This window comes from Myotis lucifugus, unplaced genomic scaffold, assembly GCF_000147115.1.
Source record: "Myotis lucifugus unplaced genomic scaffold, Myoluc2.0 scaffold_249, whole genome shotgun sequence".
In the NCBI taxonomy this organism is placed as follows: Eukaryota; Metazoa; Chordata; class Mammalia; order Chiroptera; family Vespertilionidae; genus Myotis; species Myotis lucifugus.
The window spans coordinates 1,364,790-1,383,593 of record NW_005871297.1 but is presented as its reverse complement, the minus strand read 5'-3'; the positions used below and the strand labels follow the sequence as shown (position 1 = coordinate 1,383,593).

At 42.3% G+C, this 18,804-nt stretch overlaps 1 protein-coding gene across 1 annotated transcript; it reads left to right on the top strand.

The window, feature by feature from the left end:
• The first annotated feature begins 7,109 nt into the window (after nucleotides 1–7,109).
• Nucleotides 7,110–18,230, top strand: ACBD7 (acyl-CoA binding domain containing 7). The gene is made up of 4 exons (XM_006098854.3): nucleotides 7,110–7,179; nucleotides 17,635–17,752; nucleotides 17,856–17,918; nucleotides 18,000–18,230. The coding sequence occupies exons 1-4, from the start codon at nucleotides 7,168–7,170 to the stop codon at nucleotides 18,071–18,073; spliced, it is 267 nt and encodes an 88-aa protein (XP_006098916.1). The 5' UTR covers nucleotides 7,110–7,167; the 3' UTR covers nucleotides 18,074–18,230.
• Nucleotides 18,231–18,804: the final 574 nt, after the last annotated feature.

Genomic DNA, 18,804 nt, shown 5'->3' with positions numbered 1-18,804 from the left:
CAAGCATTGTAATCACTAATTCAATATTCTGACATCACTGAATTTATAACTTTACTATTAATGAGGTGGCTTCATTTTATTGCTTAGTCAGAAAGTAGTAAGACTCCTGTTTTGATTGTCTGCCTACAGACCTGTTTGTAATGAATCTGACAGCAGTAATAGATTCATTTCTTATAAACAACACAAATATGCGTGTTTTTGCTGACCCTGATTACCATCCTTGCATTTTGTGAAACTTCATCATTGACAGATGTTTAGACCAATCAGACCATAAACAAATTCAACCAATCACATGAAACCATATATCAGAAATGGATAACCATATTGTAGTATTTGATCTAGCATTTAAACCAGTTAGATTTACAAAAAAAAGCTAACATCTCTGATTAGTGACAAGTAAAGTAATGTTAAACTCATCACAGAAAATGTCACAAAGCAGGAAGGAATATCAAACAGGAAGAAAAATTTAATCTTTTAAAAAAAATTCTGTGAAAAATGCAGTTTTAACAGATGCAGAGACAGAGAAGCATCGATCAGACTGTCAGACCTCAGAGGGAAGGTAGGGGAGGGTGGGGGTAAGGGGGAGAGATCAACCAAAGGACTTATATGCGTGCATATAAGCTTAACCAATGGACACAGACAACAGGGGGGGCGGTGAGGGCATGAATGGGGGGGTTGGGGGTTATGGGGGGATGAAGACACATATGTAATAATAAAAATCCTATCTAATAATAGACAAACATGGTAATTAACCATACCTCTGACACGCTTCCCATTGGCTAATCAGGGCGATATGCAAATTAACTGCCAACCAAGATGGCGGCTGGCAGCCAGGCAGCTGAAGTGAACAGGAGGCTTGCTTGCTCCAGTGAAGGAGGAAGCCAAGGTTCCCCGCCTGCTGCTGCCGGCCTCTGAGCTGCTCTCTAAGAAACAATGTTGCAATTATAGAAGCTAAGAAAAACCCAGATACCTGCTTTCAGCCGTCAGAGCTGGAGCGAGAAAGACTGAAACAATGTTGCAATTATAGAACCCAAACAAACCCTAGATACCTGCTTTCAGCAGCTGAGGCCTCAAGCTGGAGCCAGCCTCAGAGCTAAAGCTGGCTCTCAGCTCCAGTGACAGCCATAGAAGGTAAATAAATCCCAGAATAAAAGAAAAAAAGGAAAAAAAAAAAAGAGGTTGGGAGCTTCAGTCGCCCGCCAGCCTGAAAACGGCCCTCAGCCCCTCACCCAGACTGGCCAGGCACCCCAGTGGGGACCCCCACCCTGAAGGGGGTGTGACCAGCTGCATGTGACAGCCATCATCCCCTCATCCAGGCTGGCCAGGCACCCAAGCGGGACCCCCACCCTGATCCGGGACACCCTTCAGGGCAAACCAGCTGGCCCCCACCCATGCACCAGGCCTATATAGTAACAGGGTAATATGCCTCCCAGCACCAGAATCAGCGGAGCCGCGAGGCCTCATACCCCGGGATCAGCGGAACTGCAAGGCCTCCCGGCCCTGGGATCAGCGGAGCCTCCCAGCACCAGGATCAGTGGAGCTGTGAGGCCTCCTAGCACTGGGATCAACTGAGCAGAGAGGCCTCACTGCCCCTGTGTCAAGCGGAGCCGTGAGGCCTCCCAGCACTGGGATCAGCGGAGCCGCGAGGCCTCCTGGGCCCTGGAGCAGCGTGAAAGGGGGCAGCCCCAAACCCCCTGATTGCCCTGCGGCTCTGTGTGTGACAGGGTGTGGCGCCCCAACCCCCCCATGGGCCCTGCTCTGTGTGTGATGGGGTGGAGCCACACCACTCCCCATTTGGCCCTGCCCTGAGTGTGATAGGGAGGAGTGCCCCAACCCCCTGATTGGCCCTGCTCTGTGGGTGACAGGGGGGCGGTGCCCCAACCCCCTGATCTGCCCTGCTCTGTGCATGACAGGGGGGAGCTCCCCAACCCCAAGATCGGCCCTACCCTGAGCGTGACTGGGGTGGCATCGCAACCTCCCCATCCTCCCTGCTCTGTGCATGACAGGGGGCGGTGCCCCAACTCCCCAATCGGCCCTGCTCTGAGCCTGACCAGGGGCTGCGGGGCAGGCACTAGGGATTGGGCCTGCCCTCTGCCACCTGGTAGCGGGCCTAAGCCAGCAGGTCGTTATCTCTCGAGGGGTCCCAGACTGTGAGAGGGCACAAGTGGGGCTGAGGGACACCCCCGCACCTGCCAGTGCACAAATTTTTGTGCACCGGGCCTCTAGTATATATATATAAAATAAATTTAAAAAATGCAGTTTACTTCATATATAACTTTTTGTGTGTGTACACAGTATGAGCTCTTCAACACCAAAAAGTATTATAGCTTTTCAAACTGGAAAAGAAAAGGCAACGGTAGCATCGGATTTTCATTTCTAATAAGGTAAATATTGATAGCCATAACCCATCTAACCAAAAAGCTCTTTGGGATTCTCAATAATTTATTAAAAGAGTAAAGTATTCTAGAGTCCAGAAAGTAAACTACAATAGACAATCCCGCTTTGATAGGTCCATTTCTTGGACTGGCCTCATAAAGAGCCATTGTTATGAAATTTCAAGCCTCTTTTTAAGTCCCTGGCTGGGCCCACATTATGTTGTTTTTATAGCTCAAGAAGCTGGTTTTAATGACAGGAAGAAATCTGACCCAAGTTTCTCATTGACATGATGAGGTTTTTGTCTATTTTGTTATTTATTTTTCGTTTTCCCCTTTTTTCTTTACTCTTTTTCTTTTTTCTCATTTTTTTCCTTTTTAAACTTCTTTTTATCATTTTTATTTTATTTGGTTTGTTAGTGTTTGTTGTTATTTTTATATTTGGTTGGCACTGTGTTTTGATTCCATTATAAAGATCAGTTCATCAGGTGGATTCAGGAAGTGTCTTTCTTTTGAGATGATTTGGGCCAAGCTTCTCACCAGCTTTTTCTAATTTTAAGTTCACCTTGGGACACCTTAACTCTAAGGTCAGCAGTAAGGCCAACACACTGTAATCAAAACAGCCCTGTGCTGGCACAGAAACAGCCATATAGATCAATAGAACAGAACAGAGAACCCAGAAATCAACCCAAGCTATTATGCTTAACTAATATTTGACAAAGGAGGCAAGAGCATACAATGGAGTAAAGACAGTCTCTTCAATAAATGGTATTAGGATAATTGGACAGGAACATGCAAAAAAAAATTAAATCATACTGCCAACGTACATCATACACAAGAATAAACTCAAAATGGAAAAAAAAATTAAATGTTTAGTTGTGAAACCATAAACATCCTAGAAGAAAACATAGAATTTTCACTGATACAATGAGACAGCATAGAGGGACCTAGAGATGATTATGCACACTGAAATAAGCCAATCAGAGAAAGACAAGTATCTCATAATCTCAGTTATATGTAGAATGTAATGAACAAAAAATAAACCTGACAAACAAAATAGAGCCAGAAATAAGGAAGAATGCAACAAACTGAGGATTCTTGCGGGGATGGGGTAGGGGAGGGGGAAGAGTTTAACCAAAGAATTTATATGCATATATGCATAACCCATGGAGACAGACAATAGGATGGTGAAGGCCTGGGGTGGGGGGCAGGAGTGGGGAGGAGGGGGTCAATTGGGGATAAAAGAAGGGTCATCTGTAATACTTTTAACAATAAAGATGAATTTTTTAAAAGATACCTGCCTCCCTACCCCCACCCAACTGATGTGGAGTTTTAATGCAATTCCAAGAAAACTTCAAGAATTTTCTTTTGTGGAACTTGACTCATGGATGTTAAAGTTTACATACAAGAGCAAAGTGCCAAAAAGAACTCTTCCTGAAGAAGAACACAATTGGGAGGATTTAATAATTAAGACAGAGTGATATATGTGGAGGGATAAACAAACAGCACCCAAAAACTATGCTATAATTGCTATTGATATTTTCTCTTAAAACCACTGTAATGAGGCTTTGCCTCCATCACTGCATTAAAACTTCTCTTCAAGTCATCAATGATCTTGACAATAACCTAGATCCAATCATTAACTCTCAGTCCTCATCTAATTTAATGTATTTTCTCACTTGCTATTCTCTCTTGACTTGATTTCTGGGACACCACATTCTCATTCTCTCTCTCTCTCTCTCTCTCTCTCTCTCTCTCTCCTGTTTCTTTAATGGTCACTTCTTTGTCTTCTTTGCTCCTTCTCCCTGAACTCTTAAGGCTGGAATTTCCCATGGCTCAATCTTCAGTTCTCTTCCCTTTTCTCCTCTATATACATTCAGTTTCTTGGGCCATCCATTCTCAAAGTCTAATACCATCTCTATGTCCATGAGTCCCAGATTCATATACCCAACCCAGACTAGACTTGGATATCAAACTGCCTACTTGACATCTCCACTTGGATGTCTGATATCTCAAAAGTAGCAGGTCCCAAACTGAACTTCTGATCTTTGCCACCAACCCAACCAATCAGGTCAAAAATGTTATAGTTATCCTGACTCCTCTTTTTCTTTCACACCCCATGTAGAATCTATCAGGGACTCCTGTTGACTACCTTCAAAATATACCCAGAATCTGAACTACTTCTCACTACCTCCATTGCTACCACCTGAGTTTGAAGCACCCTAAGTTCTTCCCTGGATTATCATGACAGTAAGGATCTTGCTTCCAACCTTGTTCCCTTGTAATCTATTTTCCACAGAGTGATCCTTTATTTATTTTTTGTTTGTTTGTTTATTTACTTCCTTACCCAAGGACATACTTTTATTGATCTTAGAGAGAAAGGAAGGGAGAAAGAGGAAGAGAGAGAAACATTGGCTGCCTCCTGTACATGCCCTGTTCGAACCTGAAACCTGGGTATGTGCCCTGACCGGGAATCGAACCCGAGACCTTCCCATGTATGGGATGACACTTCAACCAACTGAGCCACACCAGCCAGGGCAAGAGTGATCCTTTAAAAACAAAACAGAGATTTTGTAAATTTTAATTATGTAGATGAGCAATGAATGAATGAACAAATAAATAAGTATTGTTCCATAGCTCAATCCCAGTTTAATGTACACAGGATATCCTTCAATTGGCCATCAATGAACAAGTCAGGTTTATATAAAGCCTCATCCAACTTTAGTACCTTCCACAACTTGGCAGTGGGTGAGGGTAGAAGAAAGATCTTCGGGTAAACATCGTAAATACCTGCCTAACCTCAGCCGCTAAATTGAATTTCCTATCCTAGGCATCAACAGTACAGTATTACTTGGAAAGGTACAATTGAGGTACAAATATAAGTGCCTGCTATTTATCAAACCATACCATTCTTTTTTTCACCAAGAGCTAAATGGGTTGTAGCATTTGCTGTCATTGAAATATGTTTTGAATTTTTCAAGAACTGCTTCCTAAAGTCTGGCTATTTTATTTATAAACATTTTTACCTTGCCCCAACCGGTTTGGCTCAGTGGATAGAGCGTCGTGACTCATTTAGGATTGCTGTTTCTTTGCTGATTTTTTGTCTAGAGGATTTATCCAGTTATGTCAGTGGGGTATTAACATCCCCTACTATGATTGTATTGTTGTTGATCTCTCCCTCCATATCTTCCAGGAGGTTTTTTTATGTATTTGGGTGCTCCTGCATTGGGTGCATATATGTTTACCAGGGTTATATCCTCTTGTTGTATTGATCCCTTTAGTATTATGAAGTGGCCTTCCTTATCTCTTGTTATGGCCTTCACTTTGAGGTCTATTTTGTCCAATATAAGTATTGCTACCCCAGCTTTTTTTTTCATTTCCATTTGCCTGAAAGATATTTTTCCATCCCTTCACTTTCATTCTGTGTGAGTCTCTTATTCTGAGGTGGGTCTCTTATAGACATCATATATATGGGTCGTGTTTTTTTATCCATTCAGCCACTTTTGATTGGAGCATTTAGTTGGTTTATGTTTAAAGTTATTATTGATAGGTACTTGTGTGTGGCCATTTTTATTTTTTATGCCTGTGTTCCTTCTTCCCTTTTGATTTCTTATTTTTATACCAGTCCCTTCAGCATTTCTTGCATTGCGGGTTTGGTAGTGATAAACTCCCTTTGCTTTTTTTTTTTTTGCCTGTGAAGCTGCTTATTTCACTTTTCTGAAGCTGCCGTTTGCCTTTGAACCCAGTGTGTATTGCCCATCACCCAGGAATTTAGAAAATAACAACACAAAAATCGTGCCCACTAAGTTTTTCTGACATTTGCTTTTTGTTCTTTACTTGGAAATTCCACTGATATTTCCAAGTAAAGAACAATGAAAGTATTTTCAAGGAGAAAATTACAAACCAAGGGATTTACATGAAAAAGTAGCAAATATTTTTAAAATGTAATTTTGTGCAAAAACAAGCTAAAATGTGTTGAGGCTTTTCTTCTGTGTCCCTTGCATTGTTAGACATCGTTGTATCCTTAGACGTTTCAAATTAGTAACTTTCTTGACCCTGACTTTGTGGATTCTTCCTGTCACCTCGCTGCACAATGTTCCTATTTAAACGAAGAGCTGTAAATGAACTCCTCACATGACCGAGAAATGCGGTCCCAGCTCTTTGAAAATGTAATCAATGTGGATCACAATCCCATTCTGTGTGTCTGCAGACTTGGAGTGACACTGATTTCCCCCCGGAAAAAATGCGGTCAGTCTGTAGTCTTGTGCCTGTGAAAGTGTGGTTGCAGCACGTGTTCAGAATGTGTTTCTGCTTTACAAAGAAAAGACCCAAACTACCAGCCTTTTTCACTCCTGATGAAGTGTGTCTAGAGGCGGCTGGGGAGACGTGAAAGGTCTGAACAAAGGCTGTCTACCGTCCAGGGTTCTAGGCATCATGGGGAGGATGGAGGTATACATAAAAGAAGAATCTTAAGTGAGGTCCGTGTCCAGGGAGGCCTCGTCGGATTTCCTGCAACAGCCTCTTGAGAAAGAATCAGGCAGCGAGCCCTGCGTAGAGAAGAACTCATTTAAATTCCCTTCCTTTTGCTTTTCCAGTTGCCGCCGCACTTGCAGCTGACCATCCTCCAGAGCCCAGCGCATCCAGGAGGCAGGAGGACCACAGCGGGCGCCCGGGCGGGGCGAGTGCCACTCACCTCCCAGCCCCGCCCTCCCGGACCGACGGCCTTTAAAGAGCGGAGGGAGCTGGGGTCCCGGGAAACGAGCGTCTGGGTGCAGCAGCGGTGGAGCGCACTACCATGTCCCTGCAGGTGAGCCGGAGGGTGGGCAGGCCGCGCTGGGGGACAGCTCCCCAGAGGGCAGTGCTGAGGGGACGTGGGGCGGACAGGACGCCCCCGAGGCGGCGGTGCATCTCGGACCCGGCGCTTTGGGCAGCTGCTGCCGGCGTCCTTGCCACCCGAGAGCGGTCCGCGCCAGGTCCGAACTGCACCCGAGGACGCTCCCACCCCTTCGCCAGCGCCCCCTTACTGCAGTGGAGACCACGCCGGCGCCGTTCTTCTGATGGCGAGCTGGGGCCCCTATGGCAACTCCTGTGAACCCCAGGGACTGGTTAAACGCTAAGTAGGCACCGGCCCCAGGGAGTTGGTCGCCGGGTGGATCGGGGAGGACAGCGTGGCCCTGCCCTGCCTCCTTCCTGGAGGTGGAGGCGAGGACGTTTGGGGTCTCACTCGCCCCCCTTTGCTTTTAGTACAAACAAGGGCTCTCTTGGGCAAGGGCAAATATCTGTAAAACGCAATTTAAAAATACCATTTTTTCTGTTATGTGAAAAATATATATGCTCAGGGTGAAAAGTTTTGGGAAAGAGAACAGATATAAAGTAAATAAAAAACCATCAGCCCTAGCCTGTTTGGCTCAGTGGATAGAGCGTCGGCCTGGGGAATGAAGGGTCCTGGGTTCGATTCCGGTCAAGGGCATGTACCTTGGTTTCGGGCACATCCCCAGTACGGAGTGTGCAGGAGGCAGCTGATCGATGTTTCTCTCTCATCGATGTTTCTAACTCTCTATCCCTCTCCCTTCCTCTCTGTAAAAAAATCAATGAAATATATTTTTAAAAAAAACAAAAAACAAACAAACAAAACCATCAGAAATTCCTCACCCAAGTGATCACTGCTGACTTAATACGTTACTTACGCATGTATGCCAAAAATATGTATGTGCACATGTATGTGTGCACCCAGGCATGCCCATGTGTATGTACCTATGTGCAAATATGTGGGTATATATAGACACTGATTATGCTATTATGTATATACATTTGTTCCTTTATGTAACACTATGTTACCAGCATTTTCTCATTATTAAATATTTTTCTAAAATATAATTTAAAAATATCTGCTTACAATTTCTTGGAATGAGCATGGCTCACTTCATTAACGATTCTTTAAGGAATATGTTATGGTGGGCAAAGGCACATCCTCCAGAGCCAGCCCATTTCAAACCCAAACCTCTCGCCTTCTTAGCCTGTGACATACTTAACCCCTCTGTGCCTCGTTTCCTCATCTAAAAATGGAGGAGAGGGATCGTTAAGGCTAAATTTGCTGCATGTATAGAGCATTTGAAAGTGACTGGCATGTGCTAAGTGTCCAATAAGGATAAGCATGTCCTTGAACCTTTAGATATTTTTCTCTTATGTGTGACATAATTCATATTGAACTTTCCCCCAAATAATCAAATCTTTCAATGTCAAAACTTTCTTCCTCTTTAGCTTAGTACTTTGCTTAGTTTTGCTTGGCAAAACACATGGTATTGCTGATTCAGCTATAACCTCAAATTTGTATTTTAGAATTACAATATGTTTACTTCTGCAGCAAAGTTTTTAGGCAAGCTGACAGTGGTGTGAACTTGGACATATTTCTTTCTTAGATGATGAAAATAAAAGGCAGACTGCTTCTTCAAGAAAACACATCTTTTTGAGCTAGGGAATTCATTATTTTACAATTGGCACACGTCTAACCCCTTTCCCTCCGCACACACCTTTGTGCAGTTTGATCTTCCTAATTCAGTTTCTCAGTGGGAACGGACTGCTCACAAAGGCATTATCAACACCATATGCAGTGACCATGTTCTTTGGCTGCAGAAAGTAAAGTTAGAGTAGGTGAGAGTCACCCTCGGGGGCTGTCTTCAGGAGATTTCCACAGAGGCCAGGGTGGTCAGTGCTCCTAGGTAGTAAAAGACTGTGTCCATCTCCAGGAAGGCAGGATGCACCCACTGTGAGAGACAGTAGGGAACTGCTACCACCAGGGGTGTGGCCAGGGGTCCTTGTGGTGAACACAGGAGCAGGAAAGGGTCTGGGGAGAGGCCTGAATGCAGTTGTTTCAAAGACTCCCCACCACAGTTGCCAGGGAATGAGGCACATGTGCATTCATCCAGGATGTTAAGGACTGGGCTCATCCAGGACAGTCAGCTCCGATGAGGCAGAAATTCTTCACTGACAGCAGCGAGCCCAGCTCCACAGAAGCACGGGAATATTACTAAACATTCCCCTTTGCCCAGAGTACTTTAGAATTCAATGTAAACAGCTGTATATTTAAAGCTGCTTCTCACCTATGGCAACTTTCAGACCCCCCTCATATCCACTCACGTAGTCATTTACTCAATAAGGAGCGCACACAGGCTGTACCACTTGCCAGCACTCTGTAAGGCACGGCTCTTGCTACCAAGATGAATATTTATGTCTGCCCTCTATTGTGGATCTATGAGGGAACAAACATATACAGTCCCACCCAGCCTTTATGTTGAGCCCTGATAATTGCTGTCCATGCTGCCTGCAACCCCTCCCTGTTCCAGACCATCCCACAAGCACTGACCTCCAGCTCAGCTCAGCTCTATCTCCTCTGGGAAGGATTCTCCTGCCCCTACTGCTATTCCCTCCTCTTTGTTCCCAGAGCACCCAAATATCACATGATCATTATTGACCTGCTCATCTCCCAGGGGTCCCTGAGCTCCTTGAGAACTGGCTGCCCTGTTCATCACTGGCTGCCTAGCCAATACGTGTGTTAAATAGTATGTTTCAGGTAATGAGCTCTGGCAGGCAGAATCAACAGAATAAAATAAAAATATTTACATTCTTAATTGTATTTAACCCTAACACCTCCCTGCTTTAGATTGATAGGATCTTTTTTTCAGCAAAAGCCGAGTCTCAGAGGAGCCTTGGTGCTTGCGCAGAATCCCATAGCAGTGTGTCTCTCACAGTGTTCCTTGCACTGGAGCTCATCATGGCTGGATGGGAAAGTCCTCAGAGAGGAGGGCACATGGGAGCCACACTGTAGAGCAGGACTGTACCAAGTCAGGGTGCCAGGGAAGGGCGTGCTGGAAAGAGAAGGATCCTGGGCCCTGCTCTGGAATGGGTTTCTCTACCTGGGGAGGGAGGAGGGACAAGGACCCCTGACACTGCCTGTGAAACTGTGTCCGGGGCTGAACTCCTCTGTGGAGAGGGTCTGAGATATCCATTAGCCTGTCCATAATATGAAGAACAATTTTTCAGAAACTTCTTCCTAGAAGGCAGGTACCGAGCCTTAGAATTCTAATCAAGGTTTGTCTTGCCAAAAGCAATTGAGTTGCTGTTACTGGAAAAGGGCATGAAACTTCACAACGGGACACCGGAGACTCCTGGTAAGCCGAAGGGGAAGAACCCCACGCCTCTCTGAATAGCCCTGCCCTGTCTTGCCCTTACGAAGTCCCACCATTATTGTAGCGTTTTTAGGTTGTCCTAATTATAGACACAATATATGCACATTATAGAAGATTTGGAGAGTATAGAAAGTATTAAAACAACCAGAAAACGTACCAGTAATCAAAGGTAATTTTTACATATTTTATTATATTTCTTTCTAGTCTTTATTTTTTCCATATTACTTACAAAGCTGAGTGTATGAAAACAATTTTGTATTCTTTGTTAAATTATTTTTTAAAAGTATTTTTCATGTCTTGCTTCATTGTGAATACTTTTTTCAGTTTTTTTTCTAGGACTAGTTTATTTTTCCTCAAAGAGTCTTGTAATAAAAATAATAGTAGTTAAACTTTACTGACCACTCACTATGTGCCAGGCACTATTTTGAATATTTTACATGTGCTAACTTATTTAAATCTGCCTAACAACCTTGTAGATAGGTGGTGTTATTGGCCCATATTCCAGATGAAGAAACAGGGGTTAAGTAACTTGCCCAAGGTCACACAGCTCTGAAGTGGTGAAGCTTAGATTCAAACCACTCAAGTCCAGCTCAAGTCTGTGTTCTTAACCATGATGTTATGTATAATGGAACTGACAGTTTCCTAGAAATATTCAGGAAGATGAGGCAGGGGTTTGTCCCTTGTCACATAGACCCATGGTTCTCAGATTCCTGGAATAATTGGGGTCATTTTCAAGGTTATTTAGGTTGGAGACTCTGGTCTCCCATTTGCAAGGGATTTTTGTTCATTACAAAACAACTATTCAGTTGTGCTACTGTCCTGTCTTTGGTGCTGGATAGAAATTTTATCTAGCAGCTCTGCTGAGATAACTGGGGTTCTGAAATTACAGTGGGGCTATCTTCTTTCTCTGCCAGGCATTTGGTTCTTTGGGTTTGGAGAAAGAAAATGCAGGGTGGGGATAGAATGCCTCACTGAGACTGTCGTGTTTGATACTCGACAATTACTGCTTATCCCAGGTTTAAAACAAATAACATTAGGTAAAATATAGTCTATTAAAAAATAGAATGGGAAACTTCCAGTAAAGATGATGGCTTAGCCCAGCCATCGTGGCTCAGTGGTTGAGCATTGAGCTACGAACCAGGAGGTCACGGTTCGATTCCCGGTCAGGGCACATGACTGGGTTGCGGGCTCGATCCCCAGTAGGGAGCATGCGGGAGGCAGCCAATCAATTATTCTCTCTCATCATTGATGTTTCTATCTTTCTCTCCCTGTCCTTGCCTCTCTGAAATCAATTAAAAAAAAAAAGATGGTGGCTTAGGTAAACACTTGCCTCCTTCCACAGCCACATCAGAATTAAAACTAAACTACACAACAATCATTATTCAGAACTGCCTGAAATCTGGCTGAATGGAAGTCCTACAACTAGGAAATGAAAGAAGAAACACATAGAGACTGGTAGGAGGGGCAGAGATGTGAGGACTGGTCCCACACCCACATATGGCAGATAAAAATTGGGAGGGATCTCTCTGCTGCAGAGGTCCCCCCTGAGGAGCGAGGGGCCCCAACCCCACTCCAAGCTCCCAGCTCAGGGTTCCATTGCCAGGAAGAGTAGTCCTTATAACTTCTGGCTGCAAAAACCAGGGGAGATTGAGGATGAGGGAAACAGAGGGATGCTGGAATCCCAGGCAATTCCTCTTAAAGGGCCCTCACACAGACTTAACTCTTAGCTCTGAGCTCCAGCACTGGGGCAGCAACTCAAAAGAGACATATGGGGAGGAACTGAATTGTCTAGCATCACGGCAAGAGCTGGAGGGACATCTTTCTCCCAGACATAAGTGCTAGTAGAGGCCATTGTGCCTTTGATGAGCTTTCACCCTACAGAGCCCACAGGCAGGCACCATATCTGAGATTCCATCAACCTGGCTCACACAGTTTGCCCTGAAGGTTTCCTGAGGCCCTGCTCCACCCAACTTTCAGGCCTACCCATGCTGTTTTTCCAGTGGCTTTTCCATATGAGTGGCTTGTTGTGCTCATGCTTCAGATTTTCTTTTAAAAATCTATCAAACAAGTAGCATCTAGCATCAGCATGCCCAATACCTCATTAAGTGGCCCCGAGCCCGGCACTAACAGCAGCCAGCCTTGGTTCACAGTGTGGCCTTACCTGAGCACCTCCAAGCCCAGCACAAGTAGCAGCCATCTGCAGATCACTTTGTAGCTCATGCCAGATGGTCCAGAGCAGAATACAGGTGGCGGCTGACCGTGGCCTGCACCTCCTGGGAGGCCCCAGGGCCAGTGCACCCAGTAAGCAGCTTTAGACCATGTCGAAGCATCACTACCCAACCATCTCCACAAGCAACACACTCAAGGGGCCGACTCAGCAGGCACCAGAGCCCCATTGAAGTAAGTGCTGCTCTGTTGAGTGGGTCCCTGCAAGTTGATCTTCAATGGTGATTGGAGCTTGGTGGTCAGAGCTCAGTGGTTGGTGGTTGCAGTCAGTCCTTGCAGCTGATTGGCATGGGGGTAAATCCATCCCATTGACATACCAACAGTAATAAAGTCTCAACTATAAAAGAAGGGTATACACAGACCACACTGGGGGGGGGGGACAAACCTCGAATGCGCAACTTGGGTGATCAGGGAGGCTGTGTCACTGGAACCTATAGATCACCTAGAACACCTACTATATTAGGACACTCTGCCAAGCCTGGAAGACATAGCAGCTCTACCTAATTATAGAAATAAACACAGGGAGACTGCCAAAATGAGGAGATAAAGAAACATGTCCCAAATGAAAGAACAGTACAAAACTCTAGAAAAAGAACTAAACAAAATGGAGACAACTAATCTACTAGATGCAGAGTTCAAAACACTTTTTATAAGGATGCTCAATGAACTTAGTGAGAACCTCAACAGCATAAAAAATGACCAGTCAGAAATTAAGGCTACACTAACTGAAATGAAGAATCATTTATAGGGAATCAACAGTAGAGTTGAAGCCGAGAATCAAATCAGTGATTTGGAATGTAAGGAAGCAAAACATGCCCAATCAGGACAGCAAAAAGATAAAAGAATCCCCCAAAAAGGAGGATAATGTAAGGAGCCTCTGGGACAACTTCAAGTGTACCAACATTTGCATCATTGGGGTACAGGAAGGAAAAGAGAGGGAACAAAAAATTGAAAACCTAGTTGAAAAAATAATGACAGAAAACTTCACTTACCTGATGAAAGAAATAGACATACAAGTCCAGGAAACTCAGAGAGTCCCAAACAAGATGAACCCAAAGAGGCCCACACTAAGACACATCAAAATTAAAATGCAAAAGTTAAAGACAAAGATAATTTTAAAAGCAGCAAGAAAAAAGCAGTTAGTTGCCTACAAGGGAGCTTCCATAAGACTGTCAGCTGATTTCACAACAGAAAATTTGCAGGCCAGAAGGGATTGGCAGGAGATATTTAAATTGATAAAAAGCAAGGGCTTACAACCAAGATTACTCTCTCTACCCAGCCAAGCTATCATTTAGACTTGAAGAACAGTTAAAGAGCTTCCCAGACAAGAAGAAGCTAAAGGAGTTCATCACTACTAAACCAGTATGGCATGAAATGTTAAAGGATCTTCTATAAGAAAAAGAAAAAAAAGATAAAAAATTTGAACAATAAAATGACAATAAATACATATATGTCAATGATTGAATCTAAAAAAACCCAAAAAACAAATGAAGTAAAATAGTAACAGACTCATAGATATAGAGAACATTTTGATAGTTGCCAGATAGGAGGTAGATTGGGAGAATAGGCAAAAAGGTGAAAGGATGAAGAAGTACAAATTTATAGTTACAGAATAGTCATGGGGGGAGGTAAAGTACAACATAGGGAATATAATCAATAATATTCTAATATCTTTGTATGGTGTCAGGTGTGAAATTTATCAGGTTGATCACTTAGTTATGTAATGTCTCACTAATCTAATATTGTATGTCAACCATAATTGAGACATAAAAATGATTTTTTTAAAAAGAATGGAAAATTTCTATTATGGAAAACAACCACCATAGCCTTTGTATATACACTAAGAGGTTAAAAGGGGGACAGGAACCAAGTTTCTAGGTGCACTGTGTCTCAGGAGGAATATGCCAAGAGGCAGCTTCAGGCCAAGTCCTGAGCTGAGGGTCCTGGGGAGTTAGGCAGAGCTAAGTCCTGAGGAGGACAAAGTTTATTACTCAGTCTATTTGTATACAAAGTCCCCAGGAAGCCAGCTGCTTTTCACTAATCAGCTCTAAGTTGGCTGAACAACTTCTCTTTTCTGTAAACCAGTTGAAATAAGTCTTACAAGTTTTGTTTAAAGGAATCTACACAATGAAAGGAGAAATACTGCTCTCAGAAACTAGCTAGTCCATTAAACGGGTACAAATAATACTGATGCTGAAGACTGTGAAAGGCATGTGCCCTGGACAAGATATTAATTGGTAGCAAAGCTATTACATATAGTGAAGTGTAGATTTAAGAAGAAGTGAAGACGGTGTCCATGAGGTTGATCGAGAAAGCTGCATTGAGTGTAATGCGATTAAACAGTTTTTAATAGAAAAATTTATTTATGCACTTTACCTTACAGGAAAAATATGCCTTACAATTTTTTTAACCTTTTGACCACCTTCACCTATTTCCTCATCCCCCAACCCCCTGATTCTCATAACCACCAATCTGTTCTTTGTTCCTGGGTTTGTTTTTTATATACCATGTATAAGTTAGATCATGCAGTATTTGGCTTTTCCCATCTAACTTATTTCCATAGTGTAATGCCCTCAGGGTACATTCAATTGTCAATATTGTCTCCTTTTTTATGGCTGAATAATATTTCATTGTATATCTCTTCTTTATCCATTCACCTGTTGATGGACACTTGGGTTGTTTCCATGTCTTGATATTGTAAATATTGCTGCAATTAAAATGGAGGTGCAGATGTCTTTTCAAGATAGCAATTTTTTCCCTTCATTAAATACCCAGAAATGGGATTGCTGGATCATATAATAGTTCTATTATTTTACTTTTTAAGGAACCTTCATACTGTTTTCCATAGTGGGCTGTACCATTTTACATTCTCACCAACAGAGTACAGGGTTCCCTTTTCTCCACATCCTTACTAACACTTTTTATCTCTTATCTTTTTGACAAAAGCCATTGTAACAGGTGTGAAGTGATATCTCATTGTGTGTTTTTTAAATTTATCTTTATTGAAAGTATTACATATGTCCCCTTTTTTCCCATTGACCCCTCTAGTCTGCTCCTGCTCCTCATCCCAGGCCTTCACCACACTATTGTCTGTGTTCATAGGTTATGCATATATGCGTATAAATTCTTTGGTTAATCTCTTCTCACCCCTGCCTTCCCTCTGAGATTCCATAGTCTGTTTCATGCTTCCATGTCTCTGAATCTATTTTGTTCATCAGTTTACTTTGTTCTTTAGATTCCACATATGAGTGAGATCATGTGATACTTATCTTTCTCTGACTGGCTTATTTCATTTAGCATAATACTCTCTAGGCCCCCCATGCTGTCTCAAAGGGTAAGAGAGCCTTCTTTTTTACTTCTGCATAGAATTCCATGGTATAGATGTAACACTGCTTTTTTATCCACTCATCTACTGATGGGATTTGCATTTCCCGGATGATTAGTGAAGTTGAGCACATTTTCATAGATCTGTTGGCCATCTGTATGTCTTCTTTGGAAAAAATGTCTATTCAGATCTACCTCCCATTTTTAATTGGATTGTTTGTTTTTTTGTTTTTGAATTGTATGACTTTTTTTAAAAAAATATATATTTTATTGATTTTTTACAGAGAAGAAGGGAGAGGGATAGAGAGCTAGAAACATCGATGAGAGAGAAACATCGATTGGCTGCCTCCTGCACACCCCTCACTGGGGATGTGCCCACAACCAAGGTACATGCCTTTGACCAGAATCGAACCCGGGACCTTTCAGTCCACAGGCCGGCGCTCTATCCACTGAGCCAAACCAGTCAGGGCTGTATGACTTTTTAATAGATATTTTAGATATTAACTCCCATCAGCTATATGATTTTCAAATATTTTCTTCCATTTGGTAGGTCTGTCTTTTCGTGTTGGTGGGTTTTTTTGCTGTGCATAAGCTTTTTAGTTTGATGTAATTCTACTTGTTTACATTTGCTTTTGTTGCTTCTGCTGTGGGTGTCAAATCCAAAAAAATTACCTCTAAGACAAGTTTCAATGAGCTTGCCACCTGTGTTTTCTTCTTGGAGTTTTATGCTTTCAAGTTTTATGTTCAAGTCTCTGCTCCATTTTGAGTTGATTTTTGTGTACAGTGTAAGATAGTGATCCAGTTACATTCATTTGCATGTGGTTGTCCAGTTTTTCCAACACCGTTTGTTGAAGAGACTGGCTTATTTGTTCTAAATTAAGTTGACCATGTATGCATGGGTTTCTTTATGGGCTCTCTTTTCCATTCCATTGACCTAGGTGCCTGTTTTTATGCCAGTACCATACTGTTCTGAATAATACAGTTTTATATTATAGTTTGAAACCAGAAAGCATGATGCCTCTGGATATAATTTTCTTTCTCAAGATTGCTTTGGGTATTTGGAGTTTTTGTGGTTCCATACAAATTTTAGGATTGTTTTTTCTATTTCTGAAAAATGCCACTGGACTTTTGATAGGGATTGAATTGAATCTGTAGGTTGCTTGGTTGCTTGGGGTAGTATGGACATTTTAACAATATTAATTCTTCCAATCCAAAAACACAGCTTATTTTTCCATTTACTTGTGTCATCTTCAATTCTTAAACATTGATAAGTTGAACATTTTCAGTATTCAGAATTATATTTTGTTCACCATATCTTGTCTATATAACACATAAATACCTGGAGTGGGGTCCATGAATAAGTTATGATAATTCTGGTTAAGCCAGAGCAATAGTAGTTTATTTCTGTTTGCATCTCCCTCCCCCTGCTCCTCTGAGTTCCCACTGCTTGGTGGTAAAAGCCCCCAAACAGACGGGCCTGCATACACTTAGCGAATGCACTATGTGCCTTTTCTCCTTTGCTTTAGGCTGATTTTGATAGGGCAGCGGAAGATGTGAGGAAGCTGAAAGCAAGGCCAGATGATGAAGAACTGAAAGAACTTTACGGGCTCTACAAACAATCTGTAATTGGAGACGTCAATATTGGTATTTATTGTCATCTTTAAAATAGTGATATACTTTGATCAATGTTTATAGAAGCGTAGAGTAAAAAGTAAACCTGACAATATGTTTATCCTTCTTTTGGCAGAGTGTCCAGGAATGCTAGATTTAAAAGGCAAGGCTAAGTGGGAAGCATGGAACCTCCAAAAAGGTTGTTAATTCTTAAGTTCAGTGAACTTTTTTAACTTCCCAATGCATCTGTTAGTGAGATGATCTGTTTGTATCTTTCTAGGATTATCGAAGGAAGATGCCATGAATGCCTATATTTCTAAAGCAAAAGAGCTGATAGAAAAATATGGAATTTAGAATTCAGCGTATGAGAAAACTTTCCTTTTGAAGCCTTCATAATGGTATCATGACCTAACATTTAGAGGAGAAAATTCACTATTAACTCATTACATCTCATGAAAATTTTTGCTAGTAACATGAATTATAATCTTTAATTAGAGGTATGATGAAACTATATATTTAAGGAAATTTTACTTGCTAAAAACCAGGTGGGTTTTTTTTTTACATTTAAATTTATTTAGGTTTCTGATTCATCGTGTGTCAAAGACTAATCAATATAAAGAGATGATTTTAAACACTTTCAAAAAAGTATTGCTCTGGTAGTGTGTGCACAAAACATTAACAATTGTTTGCTCTTTTTAAAAATAAATATATTTTTATTGATTTCAGAGAGGAAGGGAGAGGGAGAGAGAGATAGAAACATCAATGATGAGAGAGAATCATTGATTGGCTGCCTCCTGCACTCCCCACACTGGGGATTGAGCCCACAACCTGGGCATGTGCCCTGACCGGGAATCGAACTGTGACCTCCTGGTTCATAGGTTGATGCTCAACCACTGAGCCATGCTGGCTGGGCACAATTGTTTGTTTTTTGTTTTTTGGTTTTTTTTGGCTTATCTGTTTTTCTATAGTGGTGTAATCAACATTTTTTAAAGAACCAATAACAAAGCTATTCTTTTGTTGCACCATGTAGCTTTGGGGTCGACACTGGCACAGGCCTGATTCCAGTCCTGAAATATACTATCTAG